Here is a 20,855-nt window from a genome sequence, read left to right on the forward strand (position 1 = left end):
GTGCACAATATTTGCCTCCTCACTATGAATTACGCGACATAATATAGCTTCGAGTTCCCTACCAATTACGCGAAATTAAAAAGAGACCAGCCTATATACGGAAAAGAGTATAGACACCCTTTACATATCGTTTGATAGGTAGGTCGTTTAATGTGCCCCTACTTTCGATCTATGGCGCATAGAGAAATGGCTATTGGCATGATAATCCTGTCTATAGTAGAAACATTTGCACTATTGACAGGATCATCCAGGCAAGTCACGTGACACCACTTAGAATGACACTTGTTACGCCGATTTACGATCGTCGTAAATAATCTACGTCGTAAAATCAAGATAATTAATTGTGTGCTGCTCAAACTTCTACCTGAATGGCACTGAACCATGCACGTAATAACGATATAGATATTTTGTTGTAGATGATATAATATTTTTTGTTTTGAGTTCGACGTTGGAAAGGAATAAACACAAATATGCAACATTACTGCCATATGGTTTTGTACATGCGCACCAGCTTCTTTGAAATTTCGCGCCGGCCGGAAGGTGCGACATTGTATTTTATTTCACGGGAATCGACCGGGAACTGGAGATATTTTAGCCCTCGGAATCTCGACAGGTCCACAACCATGGATTTCCAGAACATCGTGGAGATTCTGCAGGCCACCATAGACCACAACGTGCGGCAGCAGGCCGAGGAAAAGCTCTCGGAGGTACGGGGGAAACCTCCGCCTGTCGCGCCGGCGGCATGGCGTGCACACTTGTAACATTTTTATCGATAAATATCCGCGTCAAAACTTTCCCCTTGTAACTTAAGAACAATCAAGATAGACTTGTTTCTCTAACTGTAAGCTTAGATCTGTCGTAACTTCTATAGTAAGGGGTTATATTGTCTTAATGATAACATATTTAGTCGGGTTAGAGAAGGGTTTTTTGCGGGATGTGCACACCAACATGCAGAAGTGTGGGGAGGGGGGCGAGAAAAATTCGTGTGGCCTCGTGTGGATCACACATGTCCAGACAGCGAATTCCGTCACATCGACGGCCACACCACAAAGTTTAGACGGTCTATGAACTCTAGCATCCCCGATGGCCGATCGCTCGCCTTTCTGAGGAGCTCGAGCATGGGGGGAAAGGCGCGAGGGACCTTCTTTTCCTTGCACTGCTGATGTCGTAATCGCGCGGCTGGGACGTGCTCGGTACTACACTGACATGTGATGTGCCTGTCAGGTGCACACGGACAGCTGAACTGCCTTCCACGTGCGCTATCACATGCCCCGCGGCAGTAGGTCTAATAAGGGAATCTATTTTCAGTTCAAACTGCATTTTGGGGGCTGGTTAGCATTAAAACCAAATTTTTGTACTTCTGATCACATACATTGTTATCAATAATAAGTCTTTATAAAAGGAAAGGAACTTACTAACTTACGCCACCGAACGTGTCAAACGTGATCTCACATAAAATACTCCTTCATACTATGTGATATGTTATGTTATGTTATTTGGTGCCAGAAAACACATAGAATTCTGATATTGGCCTTCGCATATTTCTTCCTGAAGGAAAAATATCTCTTTCATTATAAGCATGACACACAGATAAGAAGTCTGATTTTTTAAGATAAGGCTGTACCCACGGGAAATTACACATGTAGAGGATTGCAGCTTCATAAGTGCTCAGTCACACTCACTAGTTTAAGCACTGTATGTCAAATCCCTTAGTTTTACTTGTAAAATTGATGTCAATACTTGTACATGTAAATTCCATGCAATTGTAATGGAATATTACAGCCCTCCTCCTACTCTCCTTTGTCTGTATGTCTCTGTCTATACAAAAACACAGAGAATTAAATGACGGCTCTTTGCCTACCTTGAATGAACTTCCATACATCAAGCTTCCTGTAGGCACCAAATTTCTTTCCATTACTGTGTCAGTTTCAGTCTTGAAGGCTCAAAATGAAGAATACTTTGCACATGTACATTTTTGTTGTACAGTTACTGGTGCCATGGTTGTAGCAGATCTAATGTGTTTGTAGTTTGGTCTTTAGTGTTGCAACAAGACATCGGATGATGTTTTTAGTTTTGTATGTTGAATATTAAGACACAATCAGTGAATTATGGATAAAACTTGTGTAAACAAACATTTTAAGATTCAAACTCAAAGTTAAACGGATGCATTTAGAACCTACATGTACATTTGTATATGTTGTAATACCTGTATGTCTGACTAACATACATTGTAAGATCCAGCCTTATTCAATTTAGTCATCATTGAGCATTACAATCTGCTAGGCTTATATTGCATTGGTGGGACGAGAGGGTTGCAGTAAATACTGCACCTTAAATTTCATGCAAGCCACCATGTCTGGTTCAAGAAGCTTCTACAGATTTTATGCACAGAAAATGTTTTACCAGAACACCTGTGGCCACAAACATTCTTACAGTTACAGTAATGTCAATCCTCTTCATGTATAGCGATTTTGCTTTCTTTCTCTACAGATGCACAAGATAATTGGCTTTGCCCCCTTGCTGCTGCAAGTTGTGATGACCGACCAGGTGGCCATGCCGGTACGACAAGCAGGTGAGAGCACAGCCTAGAAACAGTAGAACTTCTAGAAGTAAGCCCTGGTGGGAGTGAGTCAAACCCCAACGGCTGTGCCAGTAGTAATCATTGTATAAAGATGTGGCCTGCCTTTGTGCAAAATGGCAGTTGTCCAAGATTCTTGCCCTTCACTTCACATCAGTCTCCTCACAAACCCTGCCCCTGGCTGCAAAAAAGGACTACAGTGTAGTTACCCATCTAATTCATAGAGACTGCAGTATATTGTATTGCGTATCACCCGATGTATCAGCCAGACCGCGGGTCAAATCAGCCATGGGGTGATCTGACCCTTGTGAGTGCTGGGACAGTCCGGAAACGGTGTTAGAATTTTCGACAGCAGCACTTGTGGCACACCGTGACACGCAATACAAGTAGAAGCTTGTGTGCTACTGTAAGATACAGACCAGTCTAGAACACGTTATCACGGCCCAGGTATGTAATGACATGAATTACAATATACAATAGATAAGAAAGAAGGGGAGCAACTTTACTTTGTTATCAGACATTCTGATATATCCTTGTCTTATTATTTATTCAATATCATATTTCTATTTTCAGGTGTGATCTACCTGAAGAACATGATCTCTCAGTACTGGCACGAGCGCCACTCTAACGTGGGGGAGCCGCTGGTGTTCAACATCCACGAGCAAGACCGCACCCTCATCCGCAATAACCTGGTGGAAGCCATCATTCAGGCACCTGATCTGGTCAGGTGAGGACAGCTCTATGGGGCTTCACCTTTAAAGGAGTTAAAATGACTTGTACCGTTTCTTGCAAAAACACAGTGGTTCCTATCTAGGCTCTTTGCCTGACTACAGACTTAGACTTTGGTACATTTTCTTCCTGACAATCTAGATACAGATATTCTCAAATGTAGTGCCAAAAAGGCTGCCATAGTAGGGGGGTGGTTTATCATTGGTTAGAATTCTTCATATAATGAATTTGATAGCAATTGAGCAAATCGAAATCTTTAAAGTTAATGTGACCCAAGTGTCTTGATAAGACGCATAGGGGTGGCGCCCAACTCCATTTCTATAGCCCTTGGGCCACACATTTGTGCAAGACACTACAGCAGGGGACTAGTCTGTTGGTAGTGATGTGTATTTCACTACCACACTCTTTCCCAAATGCTGATAAATACAGTCAACACATCTTTACTGTAAGATTACGTGTTTTGAAATTGCATGTTTTTATTTTCTTTGAAAAGAAGATTGCTTTTGCTAGTACTAGCGTAGGTTGTGTCTTGAAATGGTTTCTCCCATATTTCCCAGGGTGCAGCTGGGCACGTGCATGAGTCACATCCTGAAACACGACTACCCCGGCCGCTGGCACGACGTCATCCAGAAACTCAACTCCTACATCACGTCCGACCAGCCCAACACATGGCTGGGCGCACTTCTCAGTATCTATCAGCTGGTCAAGAACTACGAGTAAGTTGTCTTGTTTTTGTTTTTTAATCACAAGTACTGACAAGATGAAACGTTTGTATTGTTTGAAACTATTCCTCCCACATGTCACAATTTTTCTCTTGTCACAAGTTAAGTGTCATGTATATAAAAGAAGTTTATGATGTTTGAATCATTCTATCCAATGCATTATGGTTTGATTGACTCATTTGTGGTTTGAATAGTTTGAAATGATAGAATTAGAAGATTCAAGTGTCAACATAAATTTTTCGAACATGTCAGTGAACTGTATTATGTATTTTCATTATGTTAGACAACCCCATTTTATTATGTAGAAATATCTTGAACTTGAAGAGTGAAGCCGGTGTGAGTTAAACAGTAGGTACGTGAACATATTGATGTTAGTGGAAGGACTTTTCAAGAACTTTTTAGTTTTCAATTGAGATCATCTCATGTATCTGGTACCAGTGGTAGAATGATGCTACTGAGTTTAACTAGTTTATCACGTGCACAATGGGACAGGTACAAGAAGCCTGAGGAACGCGCCCCGCTCAACGCCGCCATGACAGTTTTCCTGCCCGTCTTGCACCAGAGACTCGTGCAGCTCATTCCTGACCAATCAGAGGCCTCCGTTCTCATCCAGAAGCAAATTCTCAAGATATTCTATGCCCTTATCCAGGTTAGTACATGAAGGTTCAGAAACATACGTTAGGTAAACTTTGGCAACACAATGTATTTGTTGATAGAAATGTATGGAAATTTGTGTATTTCTGTATAGAAATTGGTCAAAAGGATGTAGGGTGTTCGTCAAAAGTTTCCTTTAGACCTTTCAGGCAACATTTCAAAACATGCAGCATATTGTACCTCTCCAATATAAATTCATGACATTGCTAATTTGTGACAACTGTACGAAATGTTTCAGCCGTGAATTTCAGATGCTGCAAAAACCTCCTTTTTGCCCTTCTGCAAAATACAACCATGAAAATAAATAAATTTTCAGTATGTACATTTTCTTAGACTGATGATACAATGTTTTGTTGTTATTGTTCTTTTAAATTTTTTTATTGTTTTTGAAAATAGAAATAGCAAATGCAATGAGCAAACCATCCAGAAAGAAATAATATTGTACAGATAATGTGATGATCATTCTGATGATACAATGTTTACCCTGTGCACCCTTTACAGTACTTCCTACAGCAGGACCTGGTCACACGGCCTATCTTCCAGCAGTGGATGGAGGCACTCAAACAGATCATGGAACGTGCTATTCCCGAGGTATGGACAATTCTGCACTCTTATGTGAATTAGATGTTTTCCTATGTGGTAAGTGCTGTAACATCATGGACAATAAGATGATGAAATTGAATAAGGATTAAGTAAGGGGAATGTTTTCATAGAGTCAGTTCCATGTACAGATCGATGGCAAAGCAGAGAGAATGCCAGTATGTTTTCATTTTTGTCAACAACAAAAAAGAAAACCACCACTTTTTTGGGCATAAAATATGTAGATAAGATAGTAATAGAAGACCAATGATAGAACAACCCACAGATCACGTCCTAGGGAGAAGGCATGGACCAAACTAACTATCTTACTATCAACAGCTTCAGGACACTTGTGATTCAGTGCCTCTGTGCAGTTATGTACAAATCACAAGTTGAACAATCTAATCTTGTCCTCATTTTATATATGTACAAAAGCATGAAATGATGTTTATGTTTGTTTATTGAGATCTCCATTAGATTGTACATTGTAAATCTATTCTTCCTGGAGTCCAAAACAGTGAAACAGAACAAATGTACATGAAAGTAAAACCAACATAACAAAGGTGTGAGTTTAAATCAAAATATAACATAACGCATACAACATTAACTCAAAACTGAAATTAAAATGATGGTGTTTCAATTAAGTGGATTGTTTTGCTGATAACTGTTGTTTTATTACACATAGCAAACCCTGCAGATTGACGAGGATGAGCGACCAGACCTCCCCTGGTGGAAGTGTAAGAAATGGGCCATGCACATTCTAGCAAGAGTTTTTGAAAGGTAACCTTTTTGTAAAGAACATTCCTGTCTTCAGTCTTCACAATAAGATCCTGAAGTGTGTTGGCAATGGCATTGGTTTTGACTATGCAAAATTTAGTTCTGTCTCTGTCAACCTGGACCTACTGAAACTTGTTAGGACTTGTTTGACACATCTTACCTTTGACTCTAAACAGATGCACAGAGTATATTACAATCATCAAGATAGCACAATAGTCATAATAAAGTCATATTTTATAACTTTGTTACAATGCAGTTCATGTGGATACTTGTAAAACAGACCCAGAACAAGGATTTCATATTTATTAAAGGACAAAGATGATTTTAATGCAATTAAACATTTTTTGTTTGTTTTTCCTAGATATGGCAGTCCTGGTAATGTCACCAAGGAATATAACAGTTTTGCAGAGTGGTATATCAAAACCTTCTCAGGTAGGGAACTTAAAACAGCAACTGTTGTCAATTCAGGATAGGTAGTTCTTGAAGAGTATTACAGTACATCTTGAAGTTGCATTCTACATTTTCTCCTACTTGTATGTTGACTACATATCGAAATCGAATACACTTGTAATTTCCAATCAGCTTTGTCGATAGCAATTTGTATCAGCAATGCTCTTTCAGAAGATGTATTGATATCTAACTAAAACATCTGAGAAATTATGGCAAACAGAATATATCGAAGCACTCTGAAAGACCACGAACTTGTCTCTCTGCCAGCTGGTATCCTGACCGTTCTCCTGAAGGTTCTGGATGGTTACCGACGGAAGCAGTATGTGACTCCGCGCGTTGTCCAGCAGACGCTGAACTACCTGAACACCGGTGTGAGCCACGCTGTCTGCTGGAAGGTCCTCAAGCCACACATGGTGGTACGTACTTGTACCTGCAGTGCCACCAAGCCTGTTCCCACGAACCATCCCTCCATCGAGGGACATAAATTTGCTTGCTGGGATGGGCATAAATTTCACCCTATCCATAAAAAGATTTCAAAGTTCATGACATGAAATTGGTGAAGATAAATTTTTGTAAGCTTAAAGTGACAGATTAACAAGGAAAATTGACAACATGGGCTGCCAAAAATTTGTTTAAAAGGTTTAAGGTGGAAACAGCCCTTGTGCTACACACTTTTTCTGCATTGGTTGGGGCTCATTTCAGTTTGTAAATGTCCAAAGTTCTATTAGTGGAAAACCTAAAACCTTGTATGTCGATGAATGTTAAACATTCAGGTAATAATAAGGTTCCCAAGATAACAGTTTCCCAAATCTACCCAGTTGCTTGAGTAACTGCTACCTTGTCTTAAAGTAAAAACTTGTGATTTATACGCCAAATAGCAGTTACTCAAGCAACTGGATTTGATTTTGGAAACAATCAGACCTTCAGGGCTCGAAACTCACTTTTGAGAACAGCCTCAAATTTAAGGTGCACAGAAAGAATTTTAGGTAAGCTGTTGGTAGTAAGATAATTTGTTTGGTCCATGCCTCCTCCCCAGGACGTGATCCGTGAGGTGGTGTTCCCCCTGATGTGTTACACAGATGAGGACGATCTGCTGTGGACGGAAGACCCGTATGAGTACATCCGCATGAAGTTTGGTAAGGAAGTCAAGTGGTTAACTAGAAACATTGCTGTTTCTCGTTACTAGTAGTACATGTACAAAGAATGAACACTCCAGACTTTACAGCATAGAAGATTCCAACGTTTAAAGACCTTGAGATTATCAAATACAAAAACACTGCACTTGGAACATTTGAGGAAAAATAGTCATATTTTGTCAATTGTAGCCACAGCTGCTATGATTGTTCTTGCAACCATGATCCAAGACGGGGTAGTGTTTGAGGTACAGAATATTATATGCATGTAGTGTGATGTAGTGTTTTGGGGAAATCAACTTATAGTACAAGTTGTACCTTGTACATGTATGTTTCCTTACCCTTCATATCTATTGGGGAAGTAAAATTTCCCGTAACCTTGCTACTGACCTAAGCTGTATTACTAACACATGAAGCAGACATGCCCACTGGTAAGACTGTGTGTTCTTGCCCACTGTTGAGACTGTGTTCTCTGTTTTCTCCAGACGTGTTTGAAGACTTTGTGTCCCCTGTGACGGCTGCCCAGACCCTCCTTCACTCCACCACCTCTAAGAGAAAAGATGTTTTACAGAAAACCATGGGATTCTGTATGCAGGTACGTTAGTTTATGTCAGATAATTATTTTTTAAATAGTCTGGGTACAAATCAGATAAGTTACATTTCTAACATAGAGGCTTTGGAAACAATTTGCAGGTAGAACCAGACTGTTTTTCAATGATTGTCATCTCCTTTACTTGTGGCAAACCTGAGTTAAGAAAGTGTGGTTTATTCGCTGTTTCTAGGCTCTGACAGATACAACCACAGACCCCCGACAGAAGGACGGAGCTCTTCACATGATAGGAACCTGCGCAGACATACTGCTGAAGGTAAGGAGACCTCTTAAGGAGTCTCTTAAACTTGAGTCTCGAAGGCAGTTGAAGAACCTTGTCTCTTTGCCTTAAATCTCATAAGAAAAGAGTCTTGTCTCTCATAGGGGTTGGATGCCAGATTTAAAGAAAGCTGCTTTGCCTGTACCTTGTACATACATGTAATGCACCTTATATACTAGTCTTTTTGTTCACATAACAAAATTGCACCCTTGCCCAAATTTAATTCTGTATCACTGTCTTTTTCAGAAAAAGATCTACAAGGACCAGATGGAGTCCATGCTGCAGAATTATGTGTTCCCGCTCTTCAGAAATGAACTTGGCTACATGAGGGCTCGGGTAAGTACCTATGGTCAACAGGCCTCGAAATTAACTTTTTCTCCTACTGTCCCAACATTGTCCCAAAAGTGGATTTCAACTGTCCCGAAAGTGTCCTGAAGTGTCCCAACCAGGGCCAAAGATATGAACTTAGTGTCGGGTCTGCATTCAGTTCCAGAGGTTCATGTTCAGGTTTGGACCTATACTCAAGTCAGGACCTGAGCCCAAGCCAATCTGTGTTAGAATTTTTTTTTAGTTATATACAAAATTGTGTATAATGTAAAATAGAAAATTGCATGAAATTTGAAAAATATAATACATACAAAGGTATATACACTCAGTAGTAAACACAAGTTTCAACAAAGTTAACAACCAGAAATATTGTTAACAACCTGAAATAATGTATTTTAATAGGTGATAAAAGAAAAAGCATAATTCTGTAGAGTTTAAAGACTTCATTGATGCGGTGGCTCTTGGGGAGGTAGAATAAATCCGAAAATGTTTGATTTCTAATCTTGCAGGGCAAACCTTAATCAAGTAAATGAGGTGTGACCATCCCTCTGCTGACCCCCTGTCAGGGGAGCAGACATGTGCCACAGCCTAGCTGGGACAGGCTTTCCTTTCACTATGCTGAGTGATAAATGATGATTGATTTTGAGAAGACTAGTACCACACCAAAAACAGTGGGTGGGACCAGTATACAGTTTCACAAGGGAGGAGCACAGTGGCACTCAGGAGCCCTGATTGTCCCAAATATGTCCCGAATTGATTATTGAGTTGTCCCAGGTCAAATTTTGGTGGCCCCGGGACATAGGGACATAGTTAACTTCGAGCCCTGGTCAAGCTAATATAGGATTTTTTTTTTTAGACTAAACATAGAATCCATGAGTCTGACTCCAAACTAGTTAAGTTAGTTAACTAGTTAAGTTAGTTAACTAGTTAAGTTAGTTAACTAGTTAGTTAATGAAGTTAATATCTCTTCCCAGGCTTGTTGGGTGCTGCACTATTTCTGTGAGGTTCAGTGGAAGAGTGAAGGGAACCTGAAGTCGGCCCTGGAGCTGGTGCACATGTGTCTGACCCAGGAGAAGGAGATGCCAGTCAAAGTGGAGGCTGCCATCGCGCTGCAGATGCTCATCACCCACCAGCCTAAAGGTCAGGGATCAACCTGTCTGATAAGTAATAGTGTAGTTAATATGTGAAAGTCAACACTTTTAGTGTTATTTTGTACTGTTTAAAAAGTTTTCTGGTATTACATGCTGTCCCCAAATAATCCCTTTACTGCTAAAAACAATGGACAGTGCATAATATAATCTTAGTTGTTGGTAGATGTACATACACATTTACAATTTAGCTCCCTTCATATCTTCGGAAAGTGGCGTATCAATGAATTACTTACTTTACGTTGCAGACTCAAGATTACATTTTTTCTTATTGCTGGCAGAGCCAGTCTGCAACGGAAGCTATACTGATTAGCAATCTTTTTTTTTTTTTTTAAAGCTATGCCCATTGGATGTAAACAAAAAGTACATGATCTGACAGTGAAAAATTCAGGCAAAGAACTCCTGCTGCAAATGACAGAAACCCTCATAAAATGGCAAGAGATCAAAACTACTGTATGACTTTCTGAATCAAAGTTGAACTGTAATTGCCAACACAAAAATAACTTCTTCCAACTCAGATAAGCTTTCAAATGACACAATCCCCTCATAAAATCGCAAAAGGTAAGATGAAAAACTACTGTATGTCTCACTTTGTAATTTTCTGTGTCTGTAGCTAAGGAGTTTGTGGAGCCGCACGTGCGTCCTGTGATCCAGGAACTGTTGGTGATCATCAGGGAGACGGAGAACGATGACCTGACCACCGTCATGCAGAAGCTCATCTGCACCTACACGGAGCAGTGTGCTATCATCGCTGTGGAGATGACTCAACATCTGGTCTGATGTGCTCCTTTTTTGTGTGTCTAAGAAACCTTTTGTTGTAGATAGTTGATAATCAGATTGTTATAAGGACAGCAATTTTATGATGATGGACACTGGTCCTTATCTCATAGGAAAAAGAAAGCACAAAGTGCTCAAATAAGTTCTACATTTTAAAGTTGCATTTTTTTTTACATTGGAACCATTATGATTGTCCTAATTTTTTTTGGTACATGCATTCAGCAGCAGGAATTAAATAATGTACAGAATACTTTGAAGAATTGAAGGTTAAAAACTAAAGGAAAGTTTACATGGAATAGACCGGTATTATAAGCCCCAACTGTAATTATAGCTTTCAAAAATGTATGCTCACTCACGTTTGTAAAGTAGCAACCCAATAACACATGAAAACATATTTGTTATTTTCTTACTGTAGTCAATTCCCATACCTTGAAGACCCATTATTATTATGCTTTGTGTGAAATGCATTGAAAAGTCTTCCTAACACCTGACTTTGTTGCCTTCTATCCAGGCGGACACATTTGCCCAGTGCATCGACAGCGAGGACTCTGGCAACGAAGACAAGGCTATAACTGCCATGGGTCTCCTCAACACCATAGAAACTATTCTCACTGTCATGGAGGATCACAAAGAGGTAAGGTGTCATAACAGAATTTAAACGACCTCATCCTTGAGGTGTGGCCAAAATTCTGTAGATACTTCTGTTGGTGACTTCAATTTTTGTGAACACAATTTGCATATTGTTTACACATGGTTTTGTTTTGATCTTCCTGTTTTCTGTGTACAGATTATGATTCATCTGGAGGGGGTTGTGTTGAAAGTGGTTGGACTGGTACTGCAGCAGCAGGTTTTAGGTGAGAAATACATTCTTTATAGATGTGATGATGGTTATACTCTACTTTTGCTGTTCAATTAAGGGAGGATGTTTCAGGTTGTGTGTAGAAAGTGTATGGAACTACATGTAAAAGCTAACAGTATTGTGTAGGTACCACATTGGAGTGCTGTTGTTTTTGTTTTTTTTAAAGAAAAAAATTAAACGTGCCCGGGGGAGCAGTGCAAGGGAGCAAAAGGGTGGTTTGGCCTCCCTTTTTCACGGTTTGGAGATTTACAGAATTCTAAATGAGGCATTCTAAGGCTTCCTGAGGGGAAAATTACTGTCAAACAGGTTACATTTGAAGACTGACCACATTTGAACTAGTAACATCTCTGGTCCATCAGAATGTTATGTTTGTCAAAAGATCTGCTCCCCAGTTAGGGTGGGGGGGTATGGATAGTGAATGGGGTTCAGTGCCCTTGCTCCCCTCTTTAGAACAAGCTTTGGAATAAAAAGTTTGTACTGTACCTTTCTCCACCTAACTGTTTCTCTTGAAATACTGTAAATTAAAGTACCTTGTTTTGTCCTCCAGAGTTCTATGAGGAGATCCTGTCCCTGATCTACAGCCTGACGTGCTCCAGTGTGTCCCAGAACATGTGGCAGGTGCTCTACCTGCTGTACGAGAACTTCAAGGAGGTGGCCTTCGACTATTTCACAGGTGAGAAAGCAACGTAGTGTACTGTAAATCCATTTGATATTGCGTTTGCTTATTTTAGCGGTAGGGGGGAAGGGAGTAGTTCATGGCATTTAATTTTAATGGTTGGAACAAACATAACTGTCTCAAATGTTAGTGATCAAATACATAAATTTGTGATGATGAAACTTTAGTGGTTGACTAGTGACCGTTAAATTAACTAAAATTAAGTTACCGTTGACGAATCAAGAAGTACAGTAATATGAAATATGAAACTGCCTTCTTACTGTTACTGATGATTTTACCAAGCGCAGTGAGCAGGAAGTTTTGGATGTTTTCACAGTGATTTCTTGGCGAAGACATGCTCTGCCTCACATTACATTACTGCAGTTGTTTCCACCACAAATGTCTTCTTTCCCCTCCTGCCGTAAATTAAAGTCCCTGCTAAATCAATTTACACTAATTACAGTAACCCTTACTGCTCTACGGATGGCTGAAGTTAGGTACAAAAATGTTACTGCTTTTGGTGGGTTAAGGCACAAGAATGTCCCTACTTGACTGGGATGTTTTGTTGTTTGTGTCAAAAACAGTTAACAAAACAGTTGACTGGCTTTGTTGTTAAGAAAATGGTAGAGAGATAAAGAGTTGCTTTGTATTGTGGTAGGTGACGGATGTATGTTGAAATAAGTGCTACAGTGATAAAGTGTTCCTATGTATTGTGCTAGGTTTTATGTGTGTGTATGTTGTTTCTGACAGAAATGATGCCATGCCTACACAACTACATCACAGTGGACACCCAAGCCTTCCTGTCCAGCCCCAAACATCTGGAGATTGTCTACAACATGTCTAAGTCTGTGAGTAACATGCAAGAGTCTCTGCCACCCTTTTTCGTATGTCTTCAGCATTGTATGGGTAATGATGCACTTCATGTTTGATGTTAGGGATGTTCCTGTAGCTCAACTGGTTCAAATCCTGGGAAGAGGGCATATTGGTTGGGGCTGCACCCATCTTTCAAACCAAAACGGGGGGTTCTGTGTTCGAGGAAGTGCCTCAAGCAAGTTAAAGGAACATGACTAGCAAGCCTTCCCTTTAAAGATATACCCTGCTACAGAAACAGCAAGGAAACTTGATGACCCATATGTGCCACTAGGCACTACATGGTGAACAACAGCAACAATGTTTTATGTTTTTTCAATGAAAACTCGGAATTTGTTTCTAGGATAGTTCTCAGTTGTGAAGCAGCGCACCTGTGGCATCTGAATGACAGGTTATGTTTCTCACATATGCTGAGATAATGAAGACATCCCTTTTCCCCAGATCCTGACTTCAGGGGAGGCAGGGGAGGATGCAGAGTGCCATGCTGCCAAACTTCTGGAGGTCTCACTCATTCAGTGTAAGGGTGTAGGCAACATAGACCAGGTAAAGATGCACATTACAAATACCACAAAAGTCTTATTAAAGCTTTGTAGCACACACAAAATAGTAAAAATTCTTAAGATTGTATGAGGCTTTAAAAAAGTAAATATGTACCAGTTATCTTCGGGGCTTGTATTTCTTTCACATGTTGTGCTCGGGCAGTGCAGAGTTAAGTAAACTTGCAGCTATTTTCAGAGTTGACTCATTTATTTGTACAAGTATAGCAAGGCAATTTCTCAGTTATATGTGGACATTTTTGCTGCCTGCATTACTTAAGAAATGTTATGAGGATATTCAAGAAACCTCTTCTGCATTATGTAGTAGATTGTGTCAAAATATGGAATGAGGACAGAGTCATTGCTTGATGTGTTTTCACTGAGAAGACTTGACCCATGTTCCTCCCTCCACCTACAGTGTGTCCCCCTGTTTGTAGAGCTGGCTCTTGAGAGGTTAACCCGAGAGGTCAAGACCAGCGAGCTGAGGACCATGTGCTTGCAAGTGGTCAGTGTTGCCATGTTGCTCTTAGTAGGACATTAGTTAGAAGCCACTATGATAAAATTTTCTTTACTTTGTACAACGTAACAACTTTATCGCTCAGGCAAACATTTCATGGGATTGATTGAGATCTTAATTGTTTTGTCTTGCATAACCTGGTATACAGCCTATAGGCATAACATACCAGTTATGTAAAGTATGTACAAGCTGTGTAAAACCAAAGTGTAAGGCTTGCTGAACTCACACTGCCTTGGACACCTACATGTACTCTTTTTTATAAGTGTGGTGGGCTCTTAATCATGCTCAATGCGTGGCTCTCCTCAAACACAGGGCATCCGGTTTTACGACTCATTCGAGAGGATGTCTCTAACGGACGGTACACAATTTTGAGTCGGGTGAAGAAATAAGTGCCGTTCACAAGGGCACAACATTGAGGCCTGCTAGGATATTGAACCCAGAACTTAAAGATTGTTAATCAACAATCCTAATCACAAGACCGCCTGCCAACACCTTCAAGTTAACTCAGTTAGTTGAGCTAACACGTTAACCCTTTAACCCCCCCCCCCCCCCCCCCCATCAGGTGATTGCAGCCCTGTTCTACAACACCCCCCTGCTGGTGGAGACACTGGAGAAGATGAGACTCCCCAACAGTAGTGAGGCCATCACCACACAGTTCATCAGCCAGTGGTTCAGGGACACAGACTGCTTCCTGGGGTAGGTTTTATACTGTTCTAAATATCAGATACAAATGAAGAAAACAATTGTAATAGCTTTATGCCTGTTCCTCCAGATACTGCACTGGAAGCAACTTGCATGTATCAACAAATGTTTGTTTTGTCAAAACAGAGTGCAAGTTGTATGTTAGTTCAATGTCTTGAGAAAACTGGAAAGTACTGTACCCTTGGTTTTCTATTGAATGAAAAAAGTGTCTTCCTTGCCCGGGATGTCTCAAAATATCTATTTGTTATTTATTTAAAGTACTGTTGTACATGAATTGATTGTAACTCATGGTATCCCTCTGCCCCCCATCCCCTTACCCTACAGCCTCCATGACAGGAAAGTGTGTGTCCTGGGCCTGATGTAGATTGTCAACTGTTCTACTATACTGATAGTGTTGATCTAACCCCACAGCCTCTATGACAGAAAGGTGTGTGTCCTGGGCCTGTGTGCCCTGATGTAGATTGTTAACTGTTCTACTATACTGATAGTGTTGATCTAACCCCACAGCCTCCATGACAGAAAGGTGTGTGTCCTGGGCCTGTGTGCCCTGATGGAACTACAGACCAGGCCTGAGCCCATCAGTTCCGCTGCACAGAGCTTCCTACCGGCACTACTCATGCTGTTTGAGGGGTTGAAGAGAGCTTATGCACGTAAGTACTGCAGCAAGCATTTGTCATATACAAATACATACCTTTTAAAGTTTTATACAAAACTTCTCAGTGACGTGCATTTTAAACACAACAATTACCATTACTTAAATGTAATGTGTTTTTCAAGTCACTCAATTTAACAATGGTAAACAGAAACACAATATTGTATGGGGAGGGTATTGTTATATGTATGGTTGAAAAAACTGATTACTTTCTATAGCTATATTAAGTGTTCTATTTTACTACATGTATTTATGTTTTGTATGCTTGTAAGGCATTTTCTCAGCTCAAATAACCAAGTTGCTTAAAACAACTAGGTGTTAAGTACTATACAGACATCAAGTCAGTGTATCATAATGCACAAGTGTTTGCCCTGTTTGAGTGAATGAGTTCTAAAGCCTACATTCCTGTTCACCAGATAAAGCCTCTCTGGAGGAGGGAGAGAACGATGATGATGATGACGGAGAGGAGGATGAAGACTATGATGGAGGTAAAAAGTCTTCTGTGTTAACCATTATTTATAACTTATCTTTCATGCCCTGTAAAGTCACTCCTTCAAACCTCAGCACTGTACTACACTCAAGAAAAAATAGATTCGTATTCTAGAAGTTGTGAGAAATTAAGAGAGAATGCATCAATAACAGTTACAGGATACATGTGCTAAGAGCCAAACTCCATATATTGAAAGTATTGTCATACATATAAAGATTAATCTTCCCTACGTACAGTTTGTACATAATGTATATAACTCCATTTATTCATGTGTGTAATTAATGCCCCTTATACCCTGTCTGTTGTTCATGTAGAAGAGCTGGCGAGTGATGAGGATGAGATAGATGAGGATGGGCAGGAGTACTTGGAAGCCCTGGCTAAGAGGGTGAGTCTGCTCTTCTCACAGTTACATCTGCTTTAAGGAAGGCCAGGGAATTTGCTGCAACCAAGTCCACATAAGCATCCACTGCATGTACATGTACATGTTGTCTCAATGTTTCACTTAAGCTTCAGGATACTAAATGATTATGGGGTTGTGTGGCGTAACGCCAGGTTGTTTGGCCCAGAACCCAGCGGTCCTGGGTTCAAATCCTGTCATGTCACCGATCTAGTGCCCTTGGGAAAAGCACTTTACACAACGTTCCTAACTTCACCCAGGTCTAAAAATGGGTACCTGAATTGGGTTGGGGAGGTAAAAGTCGGTGGACTCCGCCTTCCAATACTGTGCCCTAGACACAGTGGATAACAACCCAATGCCTCTATGGCCTCAAAAAGTCTATGGGACTACAATAACACATAATGAAACCTACAAGCCTTTGGATAAATCTCAATTTTCTGAGTGTCTAAAAGACTTGCTGCTGTCCTTGTAGGCAGGAGAACTAGATGATGACGACTGGGATGACGATGCAGAGGAAACCCCCCTGGAGAGTTACCTGACTCCGCTAGATGAAGACGACTGTACGGTGGACGAGTTTGTCATATTTAAGAGCGTTATGCAAAGTAAGTGGTGCCAATACAAGCGGATGTATTAACTGTTGACAATTTGACTAACATTGTACAGAGGATGTGCCAGGCAAAGTCAGGTTCTGTAGTTGTGATGGTTTATAACAGAAATGTGTTTATTGTGTGCTGTGCTAAATGGATAATATACCATCTTAATACATGCACAAGTTTATAGCAGCCTCCACTTTAAGTTTGGAATTCCACTTTTACCATTTTGACAAGTGCTAATATTTTTTATATTAAAGCACTTGGCGACAAATCTTAACATATGATTGACAAGTATGATGTACAGTTGTGACTTATGATAATAACTTGACAAGCCTTTATATATGACTGACAAGTATGATGTACAGTTGTGACTTATAATGATAACTTGACAAGCCTTTATATATGACTGACAAGTATGATGTACTGGTGTGAAATATCATAATAACTTGATAACACTATGTAAATACTGTTTTGTGTGTACCACACCAGCCCTACAGAGCAGAGAGCCAGTCTGGTACAACGCGCTGACGTCACATCTGAACGAGGAGCAGCTGAAGGAACTGCAGGAGGTCATTGTCATGGCCGACCAGAGGCAAGCCGCTGCCGGTGAGCGAAGAGATGGTCTATCTATAGATTAGTAATTTACTAGGGGGTATCACACTTTAATGTGTAACCAAATGGATTATGGGCTAGTAGATTTTGTAAGGTTCATCATTAAACTTTTGGTCTAGACAGTTGGGAGTTTTTTTAATTTCCTCGAAAAGAACTTGAAAATTTGCAAGGTGCATCTATACATTTCCTCGAAAAGAGCTTTAAAATTTGCAAGGTGCATCTATACATTTATCCATCATATAGTGCATCATTGTGATACATGTTTTGTGAATGAATGCCAAAGAGACAAAGACTTCTGAGGGGTTTTATGGAAACATTTGTAAACTATTTTTGCATCAAAGTCCATAGAATTTTTTACACGATCCTTCAGATTTTTTCATTCTCAAAACTATCCCTGGTTGACTGCTTGATGACGGTCATCCCAAAATCCTGTATTGTGTACATGTATATGATATTTATTTTATTGTCATTTTAGTGTTTTATATAGATGGTTTTATATAAAAATAGTGTTTTATATCAACAGTTTTACAGCTTTGCGATTTTACTACCATTGTCATAGTGTATATGTACACACGATTTCAGCCTTTGACTGCGAGGTCATATTTTATTATAATTGGTTTCTATTGTGTGTGCTTGTGACTCAATAAACCACTTCCCGTCCCCAGAGTCCAAGAGGATTGAGCAGCAGGGAGGCTACCAGTTCGCCCAGCAGAACGTCCCCAACGCCTTCAACTTCGGCACTCCCGTCACCTTCACCGGAGGCTCCAAGTCATAACAGTCGTCTCCTAGACACTGGGCTGTACACATGGAACTGTAGGGGAGGAGGGTTTCCACTGGACTGTTGTATGATCATGGCTTTATTATCAGAAGTCGATATAGCTTGAAACATCTCGAAAGATGCCAAAACACACTGACCAGTTAGAGTAGTGAAGCTGCTTTACTTATCATGCTTTTAAAGACAGCAGTTCAGCCAACTTCTGTGAATCAGGTATCCAAGCTTGTTTTGAGCAGTAATCTGAAGGATGTGCTCTGGCTAAATGCTTTTCTGGAAATTATGCTAATGCCGATAAGTGTCTCCTTCAACCTCCAGGGTTTGTATGTGTCCTCGCTCTGGAGGTTGGAAAAATGATAAGCGCTATTTGACACATTTACTAGTATTACAAGTTACAGCTTTTAAAGATACAGCAGAAGCCATAAAGTAGCAAAGCAGTATCATTTTCAAATGTCCTTGAAAATGTGTAGTAAAGGCCTTCGGGTATTTTGTGGTCACGACTTCGCTGATCAATTAAGGAGATAGATACGGTAACTGAATACCTGCTGCATATTGCTAATATTGTAAATGTATTCCAAGTCAATGTGTATTTTGTCCTGTCACACGAACAGGCATGGTAAAATGTCATCTTGGTTCAGGAACATGATAGTGTGTACATTTGTCAAAACTTCTGCTGCGAGGCCACTTTCAAACTACATGAACTAGTCCGTAATTGATGCCTGACGCAAGCATTGCCTTGTTAGTTACAATGTGTGGTCTCATAGTGTTAGTTTCATAGTCCTTTTGTCATTGGCTACAAGACAGCCAGACCATCTCCTAAATTCAAAAAACCTTTCCTGACTTTTTGGGGGGAGTTTGCTGTCAACTACATATATGTAGCTTTTGGTCAGGTCCAGCTTTTTGACTGGATGTAGCTATATAGTGTGACACTGTACTTGTACCAGGGTGTTACAGTGCAAACGGCAAAGTCTTGTGGCAAATTATCTCTATAGGCACTAAATTCACATGGCTTCGGCTGGCATTAACACTTAAGGAACACGTGTTGTAAAGCAAATATGTTGCCAAATGATTTGATAATATTTTTTTTGTCTCTCACTTACCTTGACGTTCTTAGTAAGAACTGCTATCACCTATCCAGTGGTTTAAGGACTCACCACACTTGTTTGAGATGTGACTGAGATAAACATTTACTTTTGTCCGTATGTGTCCTAATATCTTTCAGCACGAGTTTTGTCGCTGTGGAAAGTTTTCGCATTGCGGATTTGTGAGAATAGTTGTACCTACTGTCCTGAACCTAACCGATTCCTTATAGTGGCTTGGCAGGCAATACAGTCAGAGATAGACACTTCTTTATCTGTGAAGTTCCCTAATAACGTTGTAATACTTTGAGAGAACAGGAATGAAGGGGAAGCTTGAACTCCCGAGTTTCTTTCATGTTGGCAACTCTCTGTCAGGAAACATATCTGGGCACATACGTACAAAAATGAACATTCCATCTCAGATCATTTAAACAGGGTTGGCCTATAAAAAGGGTGTTTGTAATTGGTGGTTGGGTCATTTCTGTGTGGAACAAATACCACTCAAGAACAAGTCTAATGTGTATACATTGTAATGTAACTGCTGTTTTCCAATTGTTTGAGCCTTTGTTTATTCATGAAAATTGTTGATAATCGGCATTGTTTCCCAGGATGGGGGGGGGGGTCTAGCTTATCATATATTACATAAATCAACATTGCATTTATGACAAAACGTGGGTGCACAAAAATATGTGCCACTAGTGAGGGATATGTAAATACTTTTTTTGTAAATTATTTTTTGCAGGACCTTGTAAAACTGAATTTGGACGTTGCAATCTGTAGTCATGAAATGGTATGACTAAAAAAAGGCAAAACATTTCCTACAACAAAACCAAAAAAAACAAAGAAAAAGGGGGAAGGAGCACATATTTTTGAGCATTCCTTTTAGTAATGATGACTTGTTGCCTGACTGTTACAGTACGAAACAGAAAGACGTGTGAACCTGCTGATTATGGTTTTAAGTCGGCAATAAATTGTGTGATATGTAAAAGCATTGACTTGTGTATTTTATCCCTTTAGTTAGTTTTAAGTCAGGCAGTTACATGTAACATACTGGCCTTCTTCTCAAACAAACGCAACTCACTATTCCTGTGATGCACCAGGGTCATAACAACTTACATAAGTTTTTTAATTTTATTTTTTTATACATTTTCAATGACCTGGAAAAGTTTAGCTTTTGGCGCAAACCTTAGCATGTCATTTCTGTTAACCTGTTCTTCCACCTACAATGTACCCCTCACATGTGTCATGGTCTGGGACTCCGTGGAGATCTTCCCTGTACATTTGAGGATGTTATCGGCTCCTTTCTTTCATCTCTATCGATTCGTGAGAAACCGTTATGTTGAGAAACCCGTCATTGGTGCAGCCTCAGGGAGCCAAT

The 20,855-nt window shown here is 40.1% G+C and overlaps 1 protein-coding gene across 1 annotated transcript; it reads left to right on the forward strand.

Moving 5' to 3' along the window:
- The first annotated feature begins 503 nt into the window (after positions 1–503).
- Positions 504–20,465, forward strand: LOC136430156 (importin-7-like). The gene is made up of 28 exons (XM_066420484.1): positions 504–707; positions 2,491–2,572; positions 3,152–3,305; positions 3,865–4,023; positions 4,522–4,678; positions 5,185–5,274; positions 5,948–6,042; positions 6,401–6,471; positions 6,757–6,905; positions 7,526–7,625; positions 8,108–8,217; positions 8,405–8,488; positions 8,738–8,827; positions 9,793–9,958; positions 10,580–10,740; positions 11,255–11,377; positions 11,531–11,597; positions 12,150–12,275; positions 13,008–13,105; positions 13,569–13,670; positions 14,082–14,168; positions 14,743–14,876; positions 15,390–15,532; positions 15,951–16,022; positions 16,339–16,409; positions 16,894–17,023; positions 17,504–17,620; positions 18,292–20,465. Exons 1-28 carry the CDS (start codon positions 624–626, stop codon positions 18,399–18,401), a joined length of 3,132 nt encoding a protein of 1,043 aa, XP_066276581.1. The 5' UTR covers positions 504–623; the 3' UTR covers positions 18,402–20,465.
- The last annotated feature ends 390 nt before the right edge of the window (positions 20,466–20,855 follow it).

This window comes from Branchiostoma lanceolatum, chromosome 3 (genome assembly GCF_035083965.1).
Source record: "Branchiostoma lanceolatum isolate klBraLanc5 chromosome 3, klBraLanc5.hap2, whole genome shotgun sequence".
Lineage (NCBI taxonomy): Eukaryota > Metazoa > Chordata > Leptocardii > Amphioxiformes > Branchiostomatidae > Branchiostoma > Branchiostoma lanceolatum.